The sequence below is a fragment of the Hemicordylus capensis genome, chromosome 1 (assembly GCF_027244095.1).
Source record: "Hemicordylus capensis ecotype Gifberg chromosome 1, rHemCap1.1.pri, whole genome shotgun sequence".
Classification (NCBI taxonomy): Eukaryota; Metazoa; Chordata; class Lepidosauria; order Squamata; family Cordylidae; genus Hemicordylus; species Hemicordylus capensis.
The window spans coordinates 198,440,372-198,465,074 of record NC_069657.1 but is presented as its reverse complement, the minus strand read 5'-3'; the positions used below and the strand labels follow the sequence as shown (position 1 = coordinate 198,465,074).

The window sequence follows — 24,703 nt, the reverse complement described above, 5'->3', positions numbered from 1 at the left end:
GCTTGCGGAAATGCAAGAAAAGTAGCTGCATTAGGGCCTGAGAAGTAAGTTTGGATATGGTTAGGACTAGGAACATCAGAGCAGACATATAGGGAGCGAGTACCAGTCATCATGCAGTACCAGTTGCAGGGGAGTAACAGCAGGAGAGAGGGCATGCCCTCAACTCCTGCCTGTGGCTTCCAGCGGCATCTGGTGGGGTACTGTGAGAAACAGGATGCTCGACTAGATGAGCCTTGGGCCTGATCCAGCAGGGCTATTCTTATGTATGTTCATTCAGCAAGAATACAGGAGTAGGAAAGGGACTGAGAGAAGCAATGGGTGTGGGTGGGAATAGGCAGGTTCAGAGGTTGTACTCACACTAGCTGTTTTCTCCTCTAGTCAACCCCAGTACAGTATTCTTTCAGTGTTTGCTACTGGTGTCTACCTTGTGTTTCTTTAAGACCATGAGCCTTTGCAGGGACAGGGAACAATCTTATTTTTCTATGGAAACCACTTTGAGAACTTTTTCACTGAAAAGTGGTGTATAGCTAATACAGGTGGCCTTTTTTATTTGCGGAGGTTCTGGTCTCACCTTTGGGCATGAATATGGAAACTGCAAATAACATGGGAATTGCGGGGTTAGGTTACTAACAAGAGGGGGGGGGAGACAAAAAGCAGGGAGGCAGAAATAAAAGAAGTACAGTACCTTATTATCCAGCTCTCCAGCAATGCCCCCCCTCAAAAAACCCATGAAAACAGTTGGATATTCACCAAAAAGATATTAAAAGAAGAGACACAAAATGGCTTTCTGCTGGAAAATGGTGGCTGGAAATGACATCAGAAGTGATTTCCAGCTACTCAGAACTATTGATAGGCGAATTTCCCCTATTTTTCTACCCATGGATAATAAAACTGGGTTTCTAAGACCCAATTGTGGATGTGCAAAACTGTGGATACGGAGTCCGCGGATAACAAGGGCCACCTGTAGTAGTAAAAAATAAGTAAACGCTCAGTTATTACGGAGAATACAGACAATGTTGGTGCCAGATTGTATTCCAGTGTTTTCGCTATTGTTTCTTATCGTCATTTTTAAAGAACATAAGGCTAACAAATGAAATTGTCATGCCAGCCTGTCCACTGTGGACTGGCAAAATGAGAGGATTGGAACTTGGGACAATTGGTGATGTAGCTGGTAATACTCTGCCTTTCAGCATTGCTTGCTTGCATACTGTCTCTCCTTGCTACCAGCTGGCTAATTAATTCGAGGTTTCAACCAGCAAAGGTGTTTCCTTTTCCTATATTTTAAAGCTCAGTTTAGTTCATTACAGCCATAGACCAATAAAAAGCAGAGAGAGAAAAGAAATATATAAAATAATAACTCCAAACTCAAATTACAGATTTTCCAGATTACCTATATCATATTACTTAGGTACATATATTACTTAATCACTTTAGTTTGACAACAGGAGCAGGCAGGCAGGCAGAAGCAGCACAAAACTTAGCAATTCTATCATTCTAATTTTAGTATATGTACTGCTTAAGCGAGTTGTTTTAATGTAATGTAATCTACCCTATGCTGGTCAGAGACTGTAATAAAGACTGATTTGATTTGTTTTGATATACATTCAGGTCAGAGAGGAGATAAGAAAGATAAAACTCATCAGATCTGCCTGGCATGTTCTGCAAAATAGGATGAATAAGATCAAAGTGTATATCTCGATAAGCAGGGCACTATAAAAGAAAATGGCCCATAGTCTCTACGCCCCCTTCACGGGCAAATATGTTCAGAATTTTAAAGAAGCTTCTCCTTCTTCTAGTTCTGGTCCTCTAATTCATTGATTTTTATTCTCACCTGACCTCTGCATTACTTAACTGAAATTTTAATTAGTTATTGCCCCTTGTCTGCCAGTGGCCCTTTAACAAATAATTTAGAGCCATAGCAATTGCCCTTTTGCTATTTATAAATTTTTCAATTTTTTGCTTCAGTGCAATTGCAGTAATAAAAATTAAAATAAATAAATAATGAATGAGCAATTGCTTTGGCTGCAAAGAGCAAATTGCACCAAACAGCTCTGCTGGATTAGGTCCAAGGCCTATTTAGTCTAGCATTCTGTTTCACACGGTGGCCCACCAGATGCCTCTGAGAAGCCCACAGCAGGGCATGAGGGCTTACCCTCTCTCCTTCTGTTCTCCCCTGCAACTTTTGTTTTAGCAGCATCTTGCCTCTGAGGCTGGAGGTGGCCTGTAGCCACTAGGGATGTGCATGAACCGGTTTGGCATTCCCTTCTGGGAGCACCGAACCAGTTCAATCAGCCAGTGTTCAAACCAGTTCGAAGGGTCAGAAGGTGTTTGCTCTAAGGGACAGGAAAAGCACTGCCTACCTGTCAGCCCCACCCTGCCACTTCCCCCCTACCAGCCCTCTCCAAAACAGCGGGCGCTCCGGGCTGTAGAGATCCTGCTTGCTCTGAGAGTTCCGATGTGTATCGTGCAGAGTTCCGATGCGTGCTGTGCACATCGGCCATGAACGTATCGATTCTGATTGGGGCGCAAACAGGAATGCTGCAGCCCACTGCACCTACTGTTTTGGAGAGTGCCGGTGGGGAAAAAGCAGCGGGGTGTGGGCTGACAGGTAGGCAGTGCCTTCCCTGTCCCTTAAAGCAACCCCCCACCCTCCCAGGAGTACATGAACAATTTGTGTACATCCCTAATGGCCACCAGACTAGTAGCCATTGATAGACCTGTCCTCCATGACTTTGTCCAAGCCCACTTCAAAGCCATCCAAGCTAGTGGCCATCACCACATCCTGTGGCGGAGAATTCCATCAGTTAATTATGCAGTTGATTAAAGGAACAATTAAATAATGTGAACAGGAAACCACTAATTAAAGGGCCATCTTGGAAGAAGTAGGGTGCTTTGAAGCACACCAGAGGAGATATTTGCTGATTGAATTATTTATTTTTAAATGAACTTGCAAAGGGATTTAGGAGGGAGTCTTTTGAAACAAAAAAGGCTCCTTTCCAGATACCTTCAGAAGCTCAGTTCAATTACAGTACACTTTCAGCTGTCAAGAGATTTGAGAGCTAGTCTTTTGGGGCTTAAATAATTTCTCCATGCTGTTAAGAGGCAATATAGGTTTGGACTGTCGAAATTCTTGCTGAAAATGCTGAGTTGTCTGGGTTTAGAAGCTTTGCTAGAATTTGGTTTGACAAGATCTGCAGTTTCACAAGCTCCTTTCTTCCCAAGGTTTAGGAAGCACCTAAAAACTACTTGTATTTTGTTATCTGCTCCATTTTGTTTGGTTTGGGTATTTAAGAATTTCTCTAGTGTATCCTGTTTTTAGTCATTGTAGAACACTTGAGTGTCACGCTGCTCACGCATAGGGTTGCCAACATTCCAGTGCCGAAATATGGGGCATGAGTTGGGCAGTATGTGTCAGGAGCCCAAGCAGCAGTGCTGTAGGTGTTTTAACCACTTTCAATTTAAACTAGGTACAACTTAAATTGCTTCTCCTCTGCTTATTGATATAACCATTGTACACATTGCCTTATTGTTCCTGAGATTTGGAAAGATGCTTTCTTGTGATTAACACTATTAACATCATTATCGTGGGAATAACTGTTATGCATCCCACAATATTAAACTAGCCACAAGTAAATACTGTAAAATCTTCCTTACAGATCCTATCAAACAATCAATGTTATTTCTCATTTGTTAAACCAGCTATCAAATTATATTAATAATTAAACTGTAGGCCTACTCAGCTATTTTCTTCAAGGGTATTTCTTGCTGCTTGTTGGACCACCTTGGAAATTCAACAAGTTGTTCTGGTAAGAACTTATCTGCCTACTTTCCTTTCCCTATAATCTTAACTGATAATTACCATCCTCACAAGTTAGCCCACTTCAGCCTTAAATATTCATATGTCTGTCATCTTGAATTCGGATGGATGACATAATCACAAACTATGCTGTTGAGGTGTCCCTATGTGTCCCTACAGGTGTAGCAAATTTGGTTCAAAGTGGTTAGGCAGTTCACAAGTTGGCCCACTTGCGCCTCAAATGTTCGTGCATCCGCCGTCTTGAATTTGGGTGGATGACATCATCACAAACGATGTCATTGACGTGTCCCTATGTGTCTCTACAATTACTAAATTTGGTCAAAACCAGTTCCCACTTGCACCTCAAACGTTTACACGTCCACCATCTTGAACTGGAGTGGATGACATCATCACAAACTATGCCATTGAGGTGTCCTTATGTGTCCCTACAACTGTACCCAATTTGGTTCATATTGGTCCAGGCATTGCGAAGTGGATGGGGGACACACAGAATGCTGGGTGATCTCATAAACTTACTTTCCTTAAGGTAAGTAGGCTCAAATCAAGCCAACTTTCAAGTTTCACATATGTATTCTTTAGGCTAAGCCAGCCTAAAAATGCTACGAGCCAACTCAGTTAGTTGGAGAAGATGGCTAGGAGGTAATGCTATTAGCCGTATCATCCCATTGTTCACAAAATAATATTCCCCTACGTTGGGGAATATTATCCCCTTAAGCTAAGCATTTCTCATTCTCATGCCTTGTTCAAGCTTCACAGAGCACTTATTTTGACAGAGAATAAGAGACAAAGCAATGGGAAGACATTCTCTTAACCACAGATATTCTTGTGAATAATGTTATCCCTCCTCTAAGGCTCACCTTTACCTCTTTGAATACAAGCAAAAAAGGTGACATTTCCATAATTGCTAAAAAAGAATGCTTTTTCCTCGGCAGTATAAAGATATAAAAGAAACAATGCCTCATGCTTCTCACAAAGTTGTGCATTAGGAAAAACTTTTCCCCCTTCTTTATATGTTGGGGCATTTTCTGTGACCTTGAAGAGGAAGGTGCTAGAGACAACATTATTCTTTCTTATTAACAATGAAGCAATCCAACTGGCTGTAACCGAATGCCCCATGTATCCTTCTCCATGTTTTTTTTTCTTTTTTTGGTAACTTTAAAAGTTTTGAAAAGTACAATGACATTCTTGAACATAAGAGAAACAGCTGGTAAGAAAAAAAGATAGGAAAGGCCGGCCACTTAGATTTCACCAAATGGGCAGAGAATGACATGATCAATTATCTCTTAGTAAAGCTGTAGGATCAGTGTGTTGGAGGAGGGTGTGCAAGAACAAACAAAGGAGGACACCTTGTGGAGTTTAAGGGGGGGGGAAAGGTAGAGCATCGTGATCAGGAAAGGACAAAAGAAATAGCCCACTTCTTCAGAAGCCAATGGAGGCAGACCGACTGGCAAAGTACAAGGAGAGCAGGTATACAGTAATAACAAGAAGTACTGTAGGGTTAGAGGATCATGTGGAGATGGTCACGGAAGAAAGCAAAAGTACTGTAGCGCTAAGGGAAAAGGTTTTCTGGAAGTCAAATATATCAGAGAGCACACAAAAGACAATCACAAAGGTGAAGGAGATGAAGATCAAGAGTGGAGAAGAAGACTAATGAGGAAGATGAGGATTTAGAGAAAGCAGGAAGACCTAGTGAGGCCAGCTAGCATGAGAGATGAAAGACCGCAGGGTGGTAAATAGGAGAAGAGATTTCTTCAAGCTGGTGAACAATGCCAGTGGCAGGAGGCCCAGAAAGCTGTCTCAATTGAGTCTGAATAAAATGGTGAAGGGGAGAGGCCAGAGACGTTGCCTTGGAAAGTACAAATGTCGTCAAAAGTTCGGATGTGGCAGCTTTACTTTCAAAAGAAAAAATATGGTAAAACTCTCAAAACATCAATCTTGTCAGTCAGTGTTTAACACCACTGTAGTTCTGTATGGTGAATAGAATGAATTGTACTATTAGGAATTGTTTAGGCAATAAATTTTGCCATGGGGTGGGAAGTTCTACAAGAAAGATGTGCAAACTAATACAAGGGTTTTTGAATAGATGAGATTGTTTTGGACCCTGCCATCAATGCTAATCTTGCTGCATTCTGATTGTCTGTTTGCAATGACTAACAGTGATCAGCATGGACATCAGTATAAATACTGTGCAGGTTGTCATCATGCATTCTACCACTTGAAAATCCTTCCCTCTAGAAGCATAATTAATATGAGTATAACAGCAATACATTAGGAGGTGCACGTATGGTGACCTCTTAGATCAGTGGTTCCCAACCTTGCAGGGAAGACGCTAGCACTAGTTTGGAGGAGCAAAGGGGATGGCAAAGAACATTAGTATTAGGGAAGCAAGGATTTTGCTACCCATTAAATACTTATTGCAATAAGGTAATTAATGTTAGTTTATTTACCTCATTAATGAAGCTTGCTTGATATTTTCAAACTTATTTGGAAAATGGGCCAGATTCCTTTTTTAAAATACTGTCTTTTTGGATTAGGCCAAACCTTCCCATCCACTTTCCAGGCTAGTTTTCTCTTCCTGTCCAAGACAATGTAGCAAGAAAGATGGGGATTTAGAGAGAGGTCAGTACTAGGTCAGCTAAAATCTGCAGGGGAGATGACCCTGCACCTTTTGCACACAAGGTCTCCCCCATCCCAATTCCTGGCCAGGAAGGAAACTAAGGTGTTGACCTGACTCCTGGGAGGCTGGAGAAGTCTCTTACCTACCTGACTGCACTGGCTTCTGCTGTTTTGGGGTAGATGAGTGAGTGAAGGAGGCTTCTTTAAACAACAGAGGGGATTTAAAATAGTTCAATCTCTAGCACCACAATATACTATGATTGTAATGGGATAGCAAAAGGGGGAGGAAGCGCTTGCTACTCCTTGGAGTCATCCCTGAAACCTTGCGTTCCCAGATATTGTTGGATTATCTCTCCGTCTTTCTGGAAGCACCTTACACGTGCCTGACCAGGCTTTTAAGACATCTATTATGCTATTCTATACCAAATTGCTGCAAATCCAGCTCAGCAACAGTAGCTTGTCCATGAGTCAGTTGTGTTCCTGAAATTCTGGTGGAATTCCAGGTGATATGTTAGTTTTATATGTTGAACTCATTAAGCTCAAATGATGAGAAATCATGGACCAATGTGGCATGATAATTACTCTGATTTGTACATTTGTCCTTCTTGGGGAAAAATCTCTGTTTTGAATGTGATATTCTCACGTGCTTTCTCTTCATGCTTATTATTTGCAATCTGTGGGAAATGGTAGATCTCATGCTTGCTAAGTGTGGTAGTTCATTTATTATAACACGATAAATATTTAAGTACAAGTAGTCTATGGACTGTGATGGGTCCTCCCGCTCCTCTTCCAATAATAATGGCTAGATTCTATTGTATTCCTTAGCTACTACAAATGTACATCAGTACTTTCCTTTCCCCACAGATGCTATATCACATTGACACAGTCTCTTCACTTGACTATGAGTGGTGCACTGTCAGGCCCTGCTGGAACAGGAAAAACAGAAACCACCAAGGACTTAGGCCGCTCTCTTGGAATGATGGTCTACGTCTTCAACTGTTCAGAACAAATGGATTACAAGGTACTGACTAGTTTAAAAACATTTCCAACTAGCAATTTATTAATGGCTCAAGTAGACCGGCAAATTGACTGAAGGCTATTATGGAATGGTGAAAAATGACAAGTAAAGAGAATGCTATAAAACTTGCCTTGAATATTATGGGGGACAGGTGTCTTTTCAGGGTTTGGGTTTTCCAAAAATGGTGTTATACAATCATTGATTCTTGAAGTCAAGGGTTGCTCTTTATGAGTAGCTCTAGAAAGAAGAGACAGAGTAAGCATTCAGATAACATGTTGGTCACCCATTCACATGGTGGTTTTGTGGATGAGCTTTTCTTGTTGATGGTAATTGCTTATATATATTGAAGGGGCTGTCGCAGTGAGACTGCCACCCGACACGTGATGAAGTTTCAAACATTAAAACTTCTCTTTCAATATCTCAGTGTCACAGTGTGAGCTGGCACATGATGAAGGGACCCACCCACATGAGAAGACTGGCTATTGTATTTTGCTCACTTTATGGTCCCAAGAGTAACTCCACATATAATTTGACAATACTCTAGCCACAAGATTTATGGGATAGTTTTAGATCTGGTTTGTGATCCATTGAATCCATTAGAATGGGTTCTGCGCCTGCGCGGAAGCCTCTCGGTGTTGAGTTTTACAGCTCCTCTTCGGCACCTGCGCCCCGCCCCACGTGGCTATTTAAGGCGGGAGGAAGTGCAGGCACCTCAGTTCCTTTGCGACCGCCGTAGGGATTGGTTCACTCGGTTTCTACGGCTCCTCGTTTTGGTTCCTTAAATCTTTAAAAGTTCTACTATCTTGCTTCTGGACTTCTGACCTTGGAATTCTTGTTAAACCTTCTGCCTTGCGATTCTGCTTTTCCGCCTGATTGGACTGCTTTACTGTGAATGACTCTGGACTGCTTACCATTTCTGCCTACTCTAAAATGTGTTGGTTTGGAAACTTTCTTTGGTCTGCTACCTGGCTTTGACTTTGGACTAACTACCACGCGTTTGTGAGTAACAAACTAACTTGTTGATATGGATACCCCGAAGGGGAAAAAGACTTTTAAACGTTGTGAAAAATGCAAGGCAAAACTGCCCTCACAAGATGCACATAGTCTGTGTTTGCTCTGTTTGGGTGAGGCGCATATTACGTCCTCCTGTAATATTTGCCAATCGTTCTCTAAACAAACCCGGAGAAATTGAGAACTCTGTTTGAGGGCTTCTATATATGAAGAAGTTTTGGCAGCGCCTTCAGCTGCATTGAAGAAATCTCCTCAGGCTCATCGCTCGGGGGCCCTGGCTTCAACCCAGTCTAAAACCCCATTGCCCGCTGTAAAAGCCCATAAATCCTCAAAAAGGTCAGGTGATAAAATGGCGGCTACTGGGAAGTAGCCGCCACAAAAACGCGGAAGCGGTCAACATCAGGCTTGACCCCGTCACTGAAGTCCGTCCAGGAGGTGGTTCTCGTGTCGATATCGAAGCCCTCGATACCGGCGGCCCCATCGGCACCAACGCCGACTCAACAAGCTGGGCCCACGACATCGACCACCTTGGCATCGATGGCAGCACATTCAGCTGAACTCTTGATGCTGAAGCCAATCTCGACGCCCAGAGACACCTCGACATTGACGGCTCCAAACATTGCGTCGACATCAATCTCGGTACCGATGCAGGCATCAACATTGACAATTGAAGCAGTGTTTTCTCCTCCAGCCCCAGCTCTACCAGTACCGAGTCTCCAAGACTTACAACCAGCGCCGACCCCAATACGGTCCCCCTCAACATCGGGGAAGGGAGTCCAGCCCTCTGCATTGAACACACCGACAAATATTACTACTGTCACAACTCGATTCTGAGCTCCCCTGACCTTCGCAATGGAGGAAGCCGACCTCTCAAATAATGGGGGCACGGCTTTAGACCCGGGAACAGCACAATCCCTTCTGACAATGCTGGATTCCTCAGCTAACACTCCATCTACATTTCCAGGTTTTCCTCGCTCAGACAAAGACGCTCCACAGTCCAACCCACAATTGCTATCCACTAACAACTATCCACTGCGGCCCCATGGCACACCTGCGGGTTCTCTCATGAGGTTTCTCCATCTAAGGAAATGGCGTTACCTGGCGCATCTTCACCTGGAATGGCCTATGACTACGATGAGGTTCGAATTTGGTGGCGAGCCATGTCTGCACCTACGATCCCTCGAGCTACCGTCACCCTACCAATATGTCCACTCTCTAAAGGGAGTACCCCTCCTTTACAAAAACCAGTGCTGTCAACTACTTCCACGCAGACTCTGCTATCTACATCTACACGATCGACACAAACCATGCAACAGGTTGCTGCAGACTAGTGGCGGTCCAAACAGAGGACCCACCTTTACCGCTCCCTCCAATGATAACATCACCAGGCGGGGTTCTCTCTCACCACTTTTCCTCTGAGGTTGCATCGGATGACAGTTATCATGGCTCTTCTGATTTTGAGTCTGACACAGAAACTGTGGAAGCTGATCCCTCACCAGACGTGACTACACCTGCCCACATCTCACCGACGGAGGAATTAAAGGCGTACCACTCTCATGTTAAACAGATGGCGGCAGCCTTAGGTTTAGATCTATCCTCACAAGTTAAAACCATTGATGACCCGGACTACAACTTCATGGCCCAGTCCTAGTCAGCACAACCAGTAGCTCTGCCTTTGCTACCCATCATTTCTAATGCTGCACAATGTGCCTGGCAGGTTCCACACATGTCCACACTGACTTCTAAGAGGCTGGAGGGTCTTTACAGGGTACAAGAACAGGATAACACCTACCTATTCAAACACCCTATCCCAAACTCGTTAGTCATTGACTGTGTGACCACATCTAGGTCTGGTCGTCGACACACCACTCCTGTGGATAAAGAAGGCAGAAAATTAGATGTCATGGGGAGAAAGTTATACTCCACCTCTTGTCTCTCGGTCAAAGTAGCTAATTACTCGGCCTGTATGGCTAAATACAGCTACTGCATTTGGGAAAATCTAGGAAAAGACATTGATACATTGTCGCCTGAAGAGCTCAGAGTGCATTTTCGTAAAACGTTACAGAAAGCGGGGGACCTCACATGTCAACAACTGAGCACTGCAAAACACTTAGCAGAGTTGGAGTCTAGGTCCATCACCACTGTAATTACCCTCCACCGTCATGCCTGGTTACGGTCCGCATCCCTACACCAAGACATGAAGGACAAGATAGAGGGTCTACCATTCAATGGGAAAGGCCTGTTCTCAGAGGAGACAGATTCGATGATGGAAAAAATGAAGAAGTCGAAATTCACAGCCAAGACGTTCACGTCTTCAACTTCAACTTCGTACCCTAATAAACAAAGAACCTACTACCGCCCCCGTGCATCCTACAGGCCACAGGAACGCCGGGACTTCCAAAGAAACTACCAACCTTACAATAAACGCCCCGGACAACAGAAGGGTAGATATACCCCTACACAACGCGGGAAACAAGCAGAGGGCAACAAACAATGGCCCTGAGATAGACAACCCATCGCACCATCCATCTCTATTGCTCCCTCACCCTCATTCTCCCTCCCAAAACATCAGGGAGGTCGACCACCCGGCCCTCTCCATCAACTGACCGGTTCTACTAGCCAACAACAACATCAGATTGGCAAGTCATGCGCAAGCATGGCGCCACATAACATCAGACCGGTGGGTCTTAAAGATTGTCACGTTGGGCTATGCGATAGAGTTCAAAAAACGCCCACTGTTCAGGGGCCTCCATTTCACGAAAGCAACACCTGCCTTGCAACAAGAGGTGAGGGAACTCCTGCACAAGAGAGCAATAGTCCCAGTGTGATGGACACAGCGTCGGGAGGGATTTTACTCCCGATATTTCCAAATCCCGAAGAAAGATGGTGGGATAAGACCAATCATGGACCTCAGGCATCTCAACAAGTTCATCCAAGTGAAGAAGTATTGAATGACGATGTTACAAGACATACTACCACTGCTACATCGGGAGCGGTGGCTTGTAACGTTAGATTTAAAGGATGCCTACTTTCATATAGGGATTTGGCCATCCCACCAGAAGTATCTGAGGTTCACGGTAGGAACGTTGATATATCAATATCAAGTCCTCCCGTTCAGTCTCTGCACGGCCCCGCGTGTATTTACCAAATGCATGGCGGTGGTAGTAGCTCACTTAAGGACAAAGGCCCTGAAACTGTTTCCGTATCTAGACGACTGGCTCCTGACATCCAGAAACAAAAAAGAGTTGCTTTTGAAGATTCAGTACATGTTAGTCCTTCTTCAGGATCTAGGAATACAAATCAACTGGAAGAAGTCTCATCTGACCCCAGTATCCACCATTTCCTACATTGGAGCAATACTGGATGCACATGCAGGGAGGGCGTTCTTGCCACAAGATCGCTACCAGACCATTGCACTAATGGTTCAAGAGTATCTACACAATCCCTTGCAAACAGCACGTCAGATACAACATTTGCTAGGCCTGATGGCCTCCTGCAAGTCCACGGTATGCTACACCCGATTGAAAATGTGGAAGCTTCAGCTGTGGTTCCTGTCCTCTTTTTGCCTAAACAGAGACAGCCGAACAATGCAACTTTGTCTTCCTCTACCAATCCTACGATCCTTCTCTTGGTGGATGAGGCACCTCAATTTACTCAGAGGAATACCTTTTCAGACACAGTCCCCATCTGTGTGGGTTACGACAGATGCTTCGCTACAGGGTTGGGGTGGTCATTGCAATACCATAGTAGCACAAGGTCTCTGGACCCGACCCCAACGCCGGTTCCACATAAACTTCCTGGAGCTACTGGCAGTGTTCCAAGCCATGAAAGCCTTCCTCCCGATGCTAAGAGGCAGGGTAGTACAGCTACACTTGGACAACACTACAGCCATCGCCTACCTGAACAGACAGGGAGGAACGATCTCCAGATTGCTGTGTGCCCTGAGCATTCAGATCTGGCATTGGTGTATCAAGAACAGCATCACCCCAGTAGCCATCCACATCAAGGGCAAGGACAACATACTGGCGGATGGCCTCTGTCATTCATTCTCCATGGAAACGCGGCACAAGTGGGAACTGAACGACGCGTACCTCCACAAGATATTCCTACTCTGGGGTCACCCGGAAATCGACTTATTTGCTACAGCGCAGAACACAAAATGCAAGCTGTTTTGCTCAAGAGCAGGCCACGACCCCCAGTCCTTGGGAGATGCCTTCCAGATGGACTGGTCAGCACAATGGACCTACATGTTCCCACCTTTGCCTCTGGTGATCAGAGTTGTAGGACGTCTTCTAATAGGCCATGTAAAGTGCATCCTGATCACGCTGTGGTGGCCCTGCCAAGCATGGTTTCTACATCTACTCAAACTAGCTTCAACTTATCAGAGGCTTCCGAACCGTCCAGACCTCTTGATTCAAGAAAATGGGCGCCTTCTTCGTCCGGAAGTGCTCACCCTGCAACTAACAGCGTGGAAGATCGACTGTTGAGGCGAATCATGCTAAATCAGTGTAAGCCATCTATGAGAAAAAACTATGCTAGCAAATGGAAAAGATTTGCTACCTATGCTTCTCACCATGCTTTCTACCCTAAGGAGACTTCCGTCCATGCTGTCCTGCTCTGTCTGACTTCTCTGAAGTCAGCAAAGCTATCGAACGTGTCAATCAAGGTCCACTTGGCTGCGATTTCTTCTCGGCATCCAGGCTGGGATGGGAAAACAGTGTTCTCCCACTCTTCATGCAAGAGCTTCCAGAAAGGCCTCACTAATCTGTACCCTCCTGTCAGAAAACCTCTTGAGCAGTGGAGTATCTCTCTGGTCCTCTCTGCACTAACCGAACCACCCTTCGAACCCATGCATTCCACAACAGTGAAGCTGGCATCCCTCAAGACAGCTTTTTTAGTGGCTATCACAACAGCTCGAAGGGTGAGTGAACTCACAGCCCTTCGCATGGATGCCCCTTCTGCCCGGTTCTACCCGGATAAAGTTCTTCTCCGGCCGGATATCACTTTTTTGCCAAAGATTGTATCGGACTTCCACATCAATCAAGACGTGATGCTTCCTACCTTCTTTAAGTCACCGACCACTCCGTTGGAAAAGGCCCTACATTCCCTGGATGTGCGAAGAGCGCTTCTCTTTTACCTTTCCAAGACTAAACCCTTCCGCTCATCAAGGAGGCTATTTGTCGCCTATAAAGGAGCAAACATGGGACAAGCTTTGTCCAGGCAAAGACTGTCACACTGGATTGTCAAAGCCATCCGTCTGGCATACTCGCTACAGAAAGTTCAGCCACCAAAGACCATCAAGGTGCATTCCACAAGAGCTTATGGTGCCTCAGCTGCTTATCTGTCTGGCATATCTTTTCAAGACATTTGTAAGGCCGCCACTTGGTCTTCTGAGCAACCTTTTGTGAAGCACTACACTATAGACTTACGGTCTGCTGCAGAGGCGAATTTTGGGAGAGGTGTCCTCAAAAGGGTGTTGCAATAACTCTACTGCTCCCTCCTCCTTATGGAGCTAACTAAACACCCATTCTAATGGATTCAAGGATCACGAACCAGATAAACAGGTTGCTTACCTGTAACTGATGATCTGATAGTGATCCGTTGATATCCATTAGACCCTCCCGAACCTCCCCTCCGCAGTAGTACTTACCTCTCTATAGTAGAACTTACCTGCTTACTTGACTGCTTTGGCGGTCTCCAAGGAACTGAGGTGCCTGCACTTCCTCCCGCCTTAAATAGCCACGTGGTCACGTGGGGCAGGGCGCAGGCGCTGAAGAGGAGCTGTAAAACTCGACACTGAGAGGCTTCCACGCAGGCGCAGAACCCATTCTAATGGATGTCAACGGATCACTACCAGATCATCAGTTACAGGTGAGCAACCTGTGTTTTTTTTAGCAGAGGCAAAACAGACCAGCTATTTCATTCCTTGCTGTCCTGAAATGATGCATTAATAATAAAATGTGCACCATTTTCAAAGATACAGGATTTGTTAAGTTTGGGTTTTAACAGCAAATACACTTCCTTCTTTTTAAAAAAAGTTTCTACCTCTACTAGTTGCATAAAATGATGTTGTAAAGCAGTGTTCCTCCTTGCAAGGCCTGGGCATCAGTGGCAGCTCCCATCAACCCTAAGTGCGGCTCCCTGACTAGTTATTTATTAGGCCTTTGTGAGCCTAATTCTGGGCCCAAGCTGAATACTCCAAGCTCCCTCAGGCATGACATAGAGGAGGCAACATTCCCACTATGGAGTGCTGCACTTTGTCCAGGGCCGGCGGGACTCCTTTAAGGGGAACAGAGACCTCTCAAGTCCCAGAACCATCTTGGAAGGTGTGCATGAAGTGCTGGGAAGAATAGTGCTTCCAGCACTTTCCCCATAGAGCTCTGTGGGGAAACTTCTGGGAAGGATTACACTTCACAATGCTTCATGAATACCTTCCAAAATGGCACTGGGGTTAGAAGGGCTTGGTTTCCCTTAAAGGAGCCCCACTAGTTCTGGGCAAAGCAGTGCATTGCACATTGAGAATGCTACATGGTGTATGCTGTGATGAGAACTACATGGTGTATGCTGTGGAGATTAGTGTGGTGTGTAATGGCTTTCACAATGAAGTGTGTGGCGGGGGTTTTGCCACAGTGTCCCACAATAGTGAAGATCACTGCCTTAGGAAGTTTTTCTGGAATAATATTATTATCCATATGCAAATATGTGGAGTAATGTTATTAAAAGTATTCAGAGTGCTCAACTTAACATTCACTGAAACTGTATTTCCAATAAGAACAAATTGGTACAGTTTCATGTACAAAATAATTCAGCTAAGCAACCCTGCACATAGGAGTGATGGGCAGATACATACATTAAAGAGGTTTGAATGCTATGATAATGGAGATCATATGAGTATGGAAATTAAATAGTTAGACCCCAGGTCTCGTTAATTGAATTCTGTTAATTAATTTCAAAAATTTACAAAGCATGAAAACATTTCCATCTAGTTTTATGAATATAAAGGTGAATAGTATGAGAGAAAAGATGAAACTTAGTCCTTTTCATGAGCATCAGTAATCTGAAGCTGGCTGTGGTGCTTAGGCATCCTAGGGTCCTTCTGGTCCACACATCAGCTGGAAAACATGAGCTTAATAGATGTTGCTGCAGATGCATAATCTCCAGTGGTCCTCTCAAAATGTCTATACTGTGCTAGAAAACTATTGTAGTTGTATTGGATATAATGGGCAACATCCAGACCATGTTAGTCATGGGACTTAAGCTAGTCATGAGTAATTTGTCTCACTGATTTCAGTGATGCTTGGTTATGACTAACTAGTCTGGATGTTGCACCATGTATTGAAAACTGTGTGATCCATAGGACTTTCTCAAGGAAAGCTGGGCTTGCTAATAGTGAAGTGATGACTACTATTCCATGATTCTAACTTGTCCTCTGAGGCCCATTGACGCGCTATGTTCAACACGTATACAACAAGTGTTCAGTGTACACAGATACAGATCTGGACACAGGTACAGTCATTCACACGTTATGTTGAACTCAGGTACAGAAGTACACTTCCTATTTGTACCATGTATTTGAAGGGCCTGTATCCAGGTTCACTTTTAAAATAAACACAGGTGCAGTCATTCATGTGAACATGTGTATGAGTGTACATTTAGATAAAGTTTATTACGGTCATAGACCAGTTAATCTTTACATTTTACAAAATATTCAATTAAGTAATGTAGGCTTTACGAAGCTTACATACAGTAAAACAAAATTTGGCCACATTAACAGTCATCCCAGGTTTAAAATTAAAATACTCCAAGTAAAAAAGATCGGTGTGGCTCGGACAATTCTTTAGCAAAGGTAAAATAAACTTAGAACCACTATCCTTATAAAATTCACAATAAAGAATTACATGGGCACTGGTCTCTATTTCACCTGCACCACAGGGACAAAGGCGCACCACGTAAGGTACCCACTTGTATTTTCCCTCCAAGACCACAGTGGGAAGTACATTGAGGCAGGCCAGGGTCAGTGCTCTCCTAAATTTAGATACTAGAATGTTATCTAAATAATCGTCGGGATTAAGATTAAAACCTTGAGGGCCTATATATAGCCCTCTTGTCACGCGTGCAGATTCCTCTTGCAGCTCTATATCTAGAGCTTGTTGTTTGAGAAATTGAATAGCCTGATCGAATCCCTGCCCTATAAGATCTTCCTGGGATGTACCAAGATGATGCAACTTTGTTTTTAATGCTGTTTTCCATTGGGATGTAAAGCTATCAACTAATACTAGAGGGGCAAGGCCAATAGGAGAAAATACCAGGTTCAACCAAAATATACACAGCCAAATTTTCAGCTTTAATGTGGTGACCTCAGCCTCTCTTCGGAGAGCAGCATTAGTAACACCACAAGGAACTTGGAGAATAGCCCTTAGAAGCTTTGTCTGGATTACTTCCAAAGGAGTAAAGTTGCCATAAGGGCCAAGCTGTGCACCATAGAGAATCTGAGGGTATACCTTAGCGATAGAGTTTAATGGCCACTGGAACAAAAGGGGCACCCCTTGAGAAATGAAAAGACTTAATGGCATTTGCTGTGCGCTATGAGAAACAGTATTAAGGTGGGCTTTACAACCCCGACTAGAGTGAAAGGCCACCCCAAGTTATTTAAACACCCTCACCTGTTCAATTCTTTGCCCATTTATCTAAAGTTCTTTGGGCGCTTTGCAAACACCAAGACCTTTGTTTTGGAATAATTTATCTCTAAGGCCTCCTTAGCACAGTAAGAACTCAGAGATGCTAGGGCACGCCTTAGCTCTATTTTAGTTTGTGAAAGGAGCACTATGTCATCTGCGTAGAGTAGTATCGGGACATGTCTACTCACCAATTTAGGAGGGTGAAGGGCTGAATAGTTCAAGTGGGAGACTAAAGAGTTAATATAGAAATTAAATAGAGATGGGGCTAAAATACACCCTTGCCTCACTCCTCTATACATAGGTATTTCTGCAGAGAGATGTCCTTTCGCACTGCAGCACACTCTAAGGCAGGTATTAACGTGGAGATTATGTATTAGTAGCAATAAATGCGACTCAATAGTTGACTCCTTTAGCTTAGCTCACAATCTATCCCTCGAGATGGAATCGAAAGCTCCTTTAAAATCTATGAATGCAGCAAACAGGGAAGACTTGGGCCTAAAGGAATATTTTTCAACTAGATGCTGTAAGATAAACGCTTGCTGGATGGTGGAACATCCCTCATGAAAGCCTGCCTGTTCAGCTGAAAGAATGTCATCAGAATCAAACCACTCGTACAATTTTCCCAGGAGATGTCTGGCATACAATTTGCTGATGACACTAAGCAAACTGATTGGCTGATAATTGCTGGGATCATCTCTAGTCCCTTTAAAAAAATAAATTGGAATAATGATTGCAGTGCCGCAGTCTTCAGGAATTTTGGTGGTCAAGTCAATAAAGGTAAATAACAAGGCTAATAGAGGGGCCCACCATTCCACATTGTTACGTATAATTTTGATTGTAATGTAGTCCCTGGGGCCTTGCCCACCTTGCATTTCTTAACTAAGCTCAATTTCAGAAACGGATATGAGTGTACAGATATCTGTACATTTGTACAGCATAATGTCTGAATTGGGCTCTGGAGTTACATCACACTTAAAGGACAAAGCAGTAGCGCTGGCCCCTAACCAATAGGACGCACTAAGGAGAACCCTGTTCTGTACTGCTCCTTTCTGCAGTTCTGCTCTGCAAGCCCTCATTCTCCTCCTCCTCAGTACCTTCTCCCAGATTTGTCACACCAGCATCTTGACTACTAATGCGAATACTATGGATATTTATATACCACTTATCAACAAAAGTTCTCAAAGCAGTTTATTCCTTCTGCTAGTGACAGAACCTATGTCCAATCCTTTACTAGCTTTCTGAATGCCTTGATAAGCAGTCAGTGGCTAGAACAAAAAAAAATTTGCCCTGCCTTTTGGTCAAAAATTGGCACAAACTGGCTTAGAAGAAGTCACCACATGCTAAAACACAAGGAAGCTGTTCACACAAGCAGCCCTACCCAGGCTTGCACAGCCCTGCCAAGGTAGGGCTGCTCTTGTGAAGGGCCAGGATTGTGGCCAATTCTGGCGCTGCCTCGCCAGGTAACTCAGGAATTTCCCCCAGGCTTTTACCTCAATCAGGTGTCCCCAGTCATGTGTCTGCTCAGGCTGCAGGCAGCTTGAGCAGACACAGAGCTAGGTGTCTAGAGCACCAGGATTGTGGGGGAATCCCCCAGTGCACCATGCTCATTGCACGGTGCATGGTGGGATGCGAGAGGTCACCGCCTGCTTTCCTCCTGCTCTCTGGCTGCTCTTTGAGCCACCATGCACTGGTCGTGTGGGCGCATGGTGCTTGCAAGCCCGAGAGCAGCTTGGATCATGTGGGGGAAAGCAGAGTGGTTCTTGCCTTCCCCCAAGCCCTCCCCCAGCCAGGCAAGTTTAGGTCGTGTGCAGGATCTTAATATAAAATACAAGATCAGTACAAGAGCAGCTGTCTGAAATGGCAGTTCACTGGTTTAAAAAACGTTCTCTTTCAAAGGCCGTGTGAAAAAGAGGGGCCTTCAGCCGATGCTGGAGGGTGTCTGATATATTTCTCTGGAAAGATAATTCCATAGATGTGTTGCCACCACTGAAAAGTTCCTATCTCTGAAATCTGGCAAACATATCTGAATTGAAAAATTTAGCTTAGATTCAGCCACTGGGGTGGGGGGTCGTGTCTCCAGAAGCCCCCCCCCCTCGCTGGCCCCCATTTATGTCCAAATCACCCGGTTTGGGTGGTCTTTGGACCATTTCTGGCCTGCCCTCTGTTGAGGTGGCCATTTTGGAGGCTGCCACGCATGCTCAATGGGCCTCTGCGTGGCCTCTGTCAGGAGCCGGCAGATTTTGCACGCGGCTGCACAGAACCTGGCAATTTTATGCATGATGGCAGGTTCATCGTCAGAGAGCAACAGAGAGGTGTAGAAATGGGTAACCCTGGCTATAGCATTTTGCACCAGTTGCAGTTTCCAAACTGCATTCAAAGGCAGTCCCATGTGTCAGACCACAGCATTCAACAGCTCTACAGTTTTTATAGCTTATAAACAACAATATAATTTTTACAGCCCTATAATTTTTTACATTTTTACATTTTTATCCCTTGTCTTGTGACTTTATGCATACTCTGCATATCATTATATGCTAGTATTCATGCCTTTTTACGCATACCTCACATATCATTTTGTGTTTGTACTTATGCTGGTCTAAGACTGTAATAAAGATGACTTGATTTGATTTGATTTGATTTGATTTGATTTGATTTGATTTGATTTGATTTAGCCAGGATGGCTGGGGCCAGAGGTATGGCCCATATTACACCCATACTTTACCAGCTACACTGATTGTCCATTTGTTTTTGGGCTCAGTTCTAAGTGCCTTTAGAGCCTACACTGTCTGGAACCAGATTATCTTGGTAACCTTCTATTCTGACATGAACCTGCCTGAGCTTGACATTGCTCTCTGGTCTGCCTGTGACTCAGATCTGCTTAGCACTGCAGGTGCCAAGGACAGGGCATTTTTAGTGGTGGTACCTAATTTCTCAAAGCACTTCTCAAGGGGTTGTGATAGGTGTGTGTGTGTGTGTGTGTGTGTGTGTGTGTTTCACAAGACCTTTTAAAATCTGATCTATCAGTAAAGCTGCGTCTTATATTTAGCATTGTTTTATGGTATCATCCATCGTTTTTATATTATCATAGCCACATTGTATCTGTTCTTAAAAGAGAAAGATAGGATTTACATTATTAAAATAAACAAATAAATAAAATATTGTATACTAATATACTTTAATAGAATGAACAAAATAAAGTTGTCATTACAATCACCTCAGAGTGAAGAGAGTTTTAATGCTGGAGTAATTTTGGCTTAGATTTTAGCAGCTGGGTTTTTTCTTTCTTTCTCCCTCATCCCTTCATTAGTCAATTGGAAATATCTACAAAGGTTTATGCCAGACTGGAGTGTGGGGGTGTTTCGATGAATTCAATCGCATCTCTGTGGAGGTGCTTTCTGTCGTAGCTGTTCAAGTTAAAACTATTCAGGATGCCATCCGACACAAGAAGAAAAGGTAGGTTGAGAACAAGATTCTTTCCAAGATTTAATTCTCTGCCATTCATTATTAACATAATGTTTATAACAGTGTCACTCACCCATTCCTACAGATTTAATTTTGTAGGTGAGACTATTGAATTGAAGGCAACAGTGGGGATCTTCATAACTCTTAATCCTGGTTATGCAGGGAGAGCAGAACTTCCAGAAAACCTTAAAGCTCTTTTTCGGTAAGAGTAATCCTAGAATAAATAACTGAATCAATAATGTTTATGGTTGGTTCGGGGGAGGACCCAAAGAACTGGGTGTGGAAGGAAAATAGCAGTTAGTGCCATTTTGCATAGGCTTACATGAGAGTTATAGCACACAGGTCTCATGTTTTCTTTTGGGCAATATGACCAATCAGAAGGCCACCTTTGAATTGAGTTCTTGTGCAACATAGGAAACTACCTTATATTGATTCAGGATAAAATGAAGAAGATCAGGAGTAAAGTCTACAGACATAAACTCTATTTATTAACTATAAATTAATAATAGTATATATACATAATGCAATCCAAATAAATGGGAGTTCGCAAAGCATAAATTCACATAAACACCTTAAGAAATATGAATGCAAAATTCTATAGCCTAATTTATAAATACATAGTATAAAACTGCAGGCTTAAATAAAATCTCACAGATTTCATGGTATAGCCATATTCTCAGGTTTTCTTAACTATCTTGTAAGTTGTTTGTTCTTCTGAAGCTTACATACATGAATTGGACATGTTTCAACAAATAAATGTAAAGGTAAAATTGTGCTGTTGAGTCGGTGTCAACTCCTGGCGACCACAGAGCCTTGTGGTTGTCTTTGGTAGAATACAGGAGGGGTTTACCATTGCCATCTTCCGTGCAGTATGAGATGATGCCTTTCAGCATCTTCCTATATTGTTGCTACCTGATATAGGTGTTTCCCATAGTCTGGGAAACATACCAGTGGGGAGTCAAACCATCCACTTCTTGCTCCCTAGGCAAGTTACTGTACTTGCCCGCTGCACCAAATAGTCTTTCTCAATAACTTCCGTTAATGGCTATTCATTCATGCAAAAGATTGTGATACAGGTCCTGATAATATACAGAGTATTACTTTCAAATAAATAGAAAGAAAGAAAGAAAGAAAGAAAGAAAGAAAGAAAGAAAGATTTTACTCCTGATCTTCTTAATGGTATACAGTTTTGTTCTGATCAAGTACACGTCCTGTTAATTGTTTTTATACTGAGCCTGACCATCAGTCCATCTGGCTCAGTATTATCTACACTGACTGGCATTGGCTTGCCAGGGTTCCCGGCAGAGGTTTTCCCCAGCCCTACCTGGAGATGCTGCTAGGAACCGAACCTGAGACCTTCTGCCTGTAAGGCAGATGCTCCACTACTGAGCTATGGCCCCCATGCTGTAGCTTGAAGTATAAAAGAATCCTTCCTTGAACCAAAGTTATATTTTTGAAAGACACCTTTGTATCCAACTCACTAATTTTAGATTCCTGGCTTTTAAAATATGTTTGTAAAAGGATAATACAATATTCTGGTAAAGCTCTCACAACTCTTACAACGAGGAAAGAAGTAAAGGGAATAAAATATTGTCCAGCAAGGAGCAGAGGTGTCCATGTTGGAACATACAATGGTGTCCCCTCCCCTCCACTGGAATGAATGCTGAAGTTCCTGCAAACAGCATCAGGGCCCCCCACCACAATATGTCCACAACAGATTCCATACTGGGACACACACAAATGAAATAATAGTTTTTGTAAATATGTGATGAAACCCTAAGAAGGAAATGTTAGGTATGAAATCTATTTTGTGCTTTTAACTTTCGTTTTATTTCTGGATAATCTTCATAAGAACATAAGAAAAGCCCTTCAGGATCAGGCCCAAGGCCCATCTAGTCCAGCATCCTGTTTCACACAGTGGCCCACCAGTCTTGTTTAGTGTCTTGTCTTGTTTAGTTTCTATGAGCTATAATACCTGCTGTTTTTTTGACATTATATAAATTTAAATGTGTTAAATAAATTTAAAGGGTTGTGATGGAATTTCATTTGATTTATCATGAAGTCTGGGGTAAAAGACATTTTCATATTGTAGAGGCGATTGTTTGGTGAAATGTGTACTATAACTTCAAAACATGGGGCTTAATCTTTGCCCCCGTAGATGCAGTGACCATCTGTGAAGGAATCCCATAGGGCAGTGGTAGGCAAAGGGTAGTTCTCCAGATGTTGATGAACTCAACTCCCATCCTCTCCGGCTGTAATAAATTGTGGCTGGAGTTGATGGGAGTTGTAGTTCAGCAGAGCCACGCATTGCCTACCCCTGCCATAGGGCATAATTGTGCCCTGTTTCTCCAGACTTCCACTTCAGTGCATGTAGTCAGCACTCAGACAGAGTGGGAGGCCTATCCATGCCTCTTGCATCCACAGCCAACCTTCCTTCTCCTGCTTGTTTCTTAACCAAGTGGAAGGGGAAGTCCTGATGTGGTTGGAGGTTGTGCACAGATCTCTCATTCATCACACATGTGCCTTCTCTAAGGGGGAGAGGGGAAACAGGGTTCTATTATACCCTATGGAAGAGATCCTTAAACCTTTTTGTTTTGTTTTGCAGACCACTTGCAAATCGTTTGGAATCTTACTTATTTTGTTGTTGTTCTACAAATCAAAGCATAAAGTAAAGTTGTGCTGTTGAGTCGGTGTCAGCTCCTGGCAACCACAGAGCCATGTGGTTTTCTTTGGTAGAATACAGGAGGGGTTTACCATTGCCATCTCCTGTGAAGTATGAGATGATGCCTTTCAGCATCTTCCTATACTGCTGCTGCCTGATATAGGTGTCTCCCATTGTCTGGGAAACATAGTCAGGGAAACATACCAGTGAGGATTCGAACTGGCAACCTCTTGCTCCCTAGGCAAGTTACTTCCCCACTGTGCCATTAAGTGGCTTGTTAAATTATTTATTAAAATTTTAAATTTAATAATTTAGTAAATTTTAATATTTTAATTAATTAAAACAATAATAATCACATAATTATTTGTCATGCACTTGACATATCAATAATGTATTAAAGTTTAATATTTTAATTAATTGAAATATTGACAATTATTTAATTATTAATTTGCCCTGCACTTGACATATTAAAAAACCACATGCAAGGCAAATTACACATATTCTTAACTGTTCTGCAAACCACTTGGATAGAGCTCATGAGGCAGTGGTGGTCCATGGACCACAATTGAAAAACTTCTGCCCTGTGGGCAACTCTCCACGTGTAGGCACTTCGGAAGCATGGTGAAAGATCATTGCTCTGGAAACAAATTATGTCAGATTTATCCATTTATTTAGGGCTATCACAACCGTCCTGGCATAGCAGCCACTGCTTCCACTGACAGCCACTGGTGCCATTCCCAGAAGCATTAATGTGTATACATTCTAGGAGTCAACGTGTGCACACTATGCCTTTATGCATAGCACAATTGGCCAGAAATCAGTGCGTGTGATGGTTGACTTGCAGGGGGCAGCTGTGAAGATCAACCCTTAATTATAAAACAATGATAGCCTGTATTGTTAATGTTCCCATTCTAATACATTATTTCGATTTGACAGACCCTGCGCAATGGTGATTCCAGACTTCGAGCTTATTTGTGAAATAATGCTGGTGGCAGAAGGATTTGTGGATGCCAGATTGCTTTCTAGAAAGTTCATTTGCCTCTACACACTTTGTCAAGAGCTCCTGTCTAAACAGGTGGCTGAGAATTAATCTGAGTTTGCTGGTCATGGTCTTTTAGAATACTGAGAAGCTAAGGGAGACCAGCCCGGTTTCTAGTGAGTGTCAGAACCACCAGGCTTTCAGGTGAACCCGGTGGCTCTACGGCAGCTAGCCAGCCTAATTCCCCCTCCCCTTAAACCAGGTTAACGGAGCAAGCGCTCCGTTAACATGGTTTTCCTGGTAGACTTTGTGCCGCAGTGGCTGTGAGGAGACCCCTGTGCTCACGAGGTAACCCCCGTTGCTCACAAGGAAACCCTCCTACAAGCCTCCCAGTCTCGGGCGTCTCCCCAGAATGCCCCACATGTTTGCGCGGGGCATCTTGGGATTTCTGGGAGCCAGG

At 43.5% G+C, this 24,703-nt stretch overlaps 1 protein-coding gene across 12 annotated transcripts in view; it reads left to right on the top strand.

Annotated features, from left to right (window-relative positions):
- Nucleotides 1–24,703, top strand: part of LOC128332356 (dynein axonemal heavy chain 11-like) — a 353,782-nt gene that overhangs the window by 56,781 nt on the left and 272,298 nt on the right. For 9 of the 12 annotated variants that reach the window (XM_053266643.1, XM_053266647.1, XM_053266645.1 and 6 more), the window contains 4 exons: nt 7,298–7,454; nt 20,448–20,593; nt 20,688–20,804; nt 24,201–24,339. In XM_053266643.1, coding sequence (XP_053122618.1) covers nt 7,298–7,454; nt 20,448–20,593; nt 20,688–20,804; nt 24,201–24,339 — 559 coding nt within the window. Of the gene's footprint in view, nt 1–7,297; nt 7,455–17,851; nt 17,918–20,447; nt 20,594–20,687; nt 20,805–24,200; nt 24,340–24,406; nt 24,420–24,703 lie in introns of those variants that run through there. The other 3 variants (XM_053266686.1, XM_053266693.1, XM_053266703.1) reach the window with 3 other exon arrangements.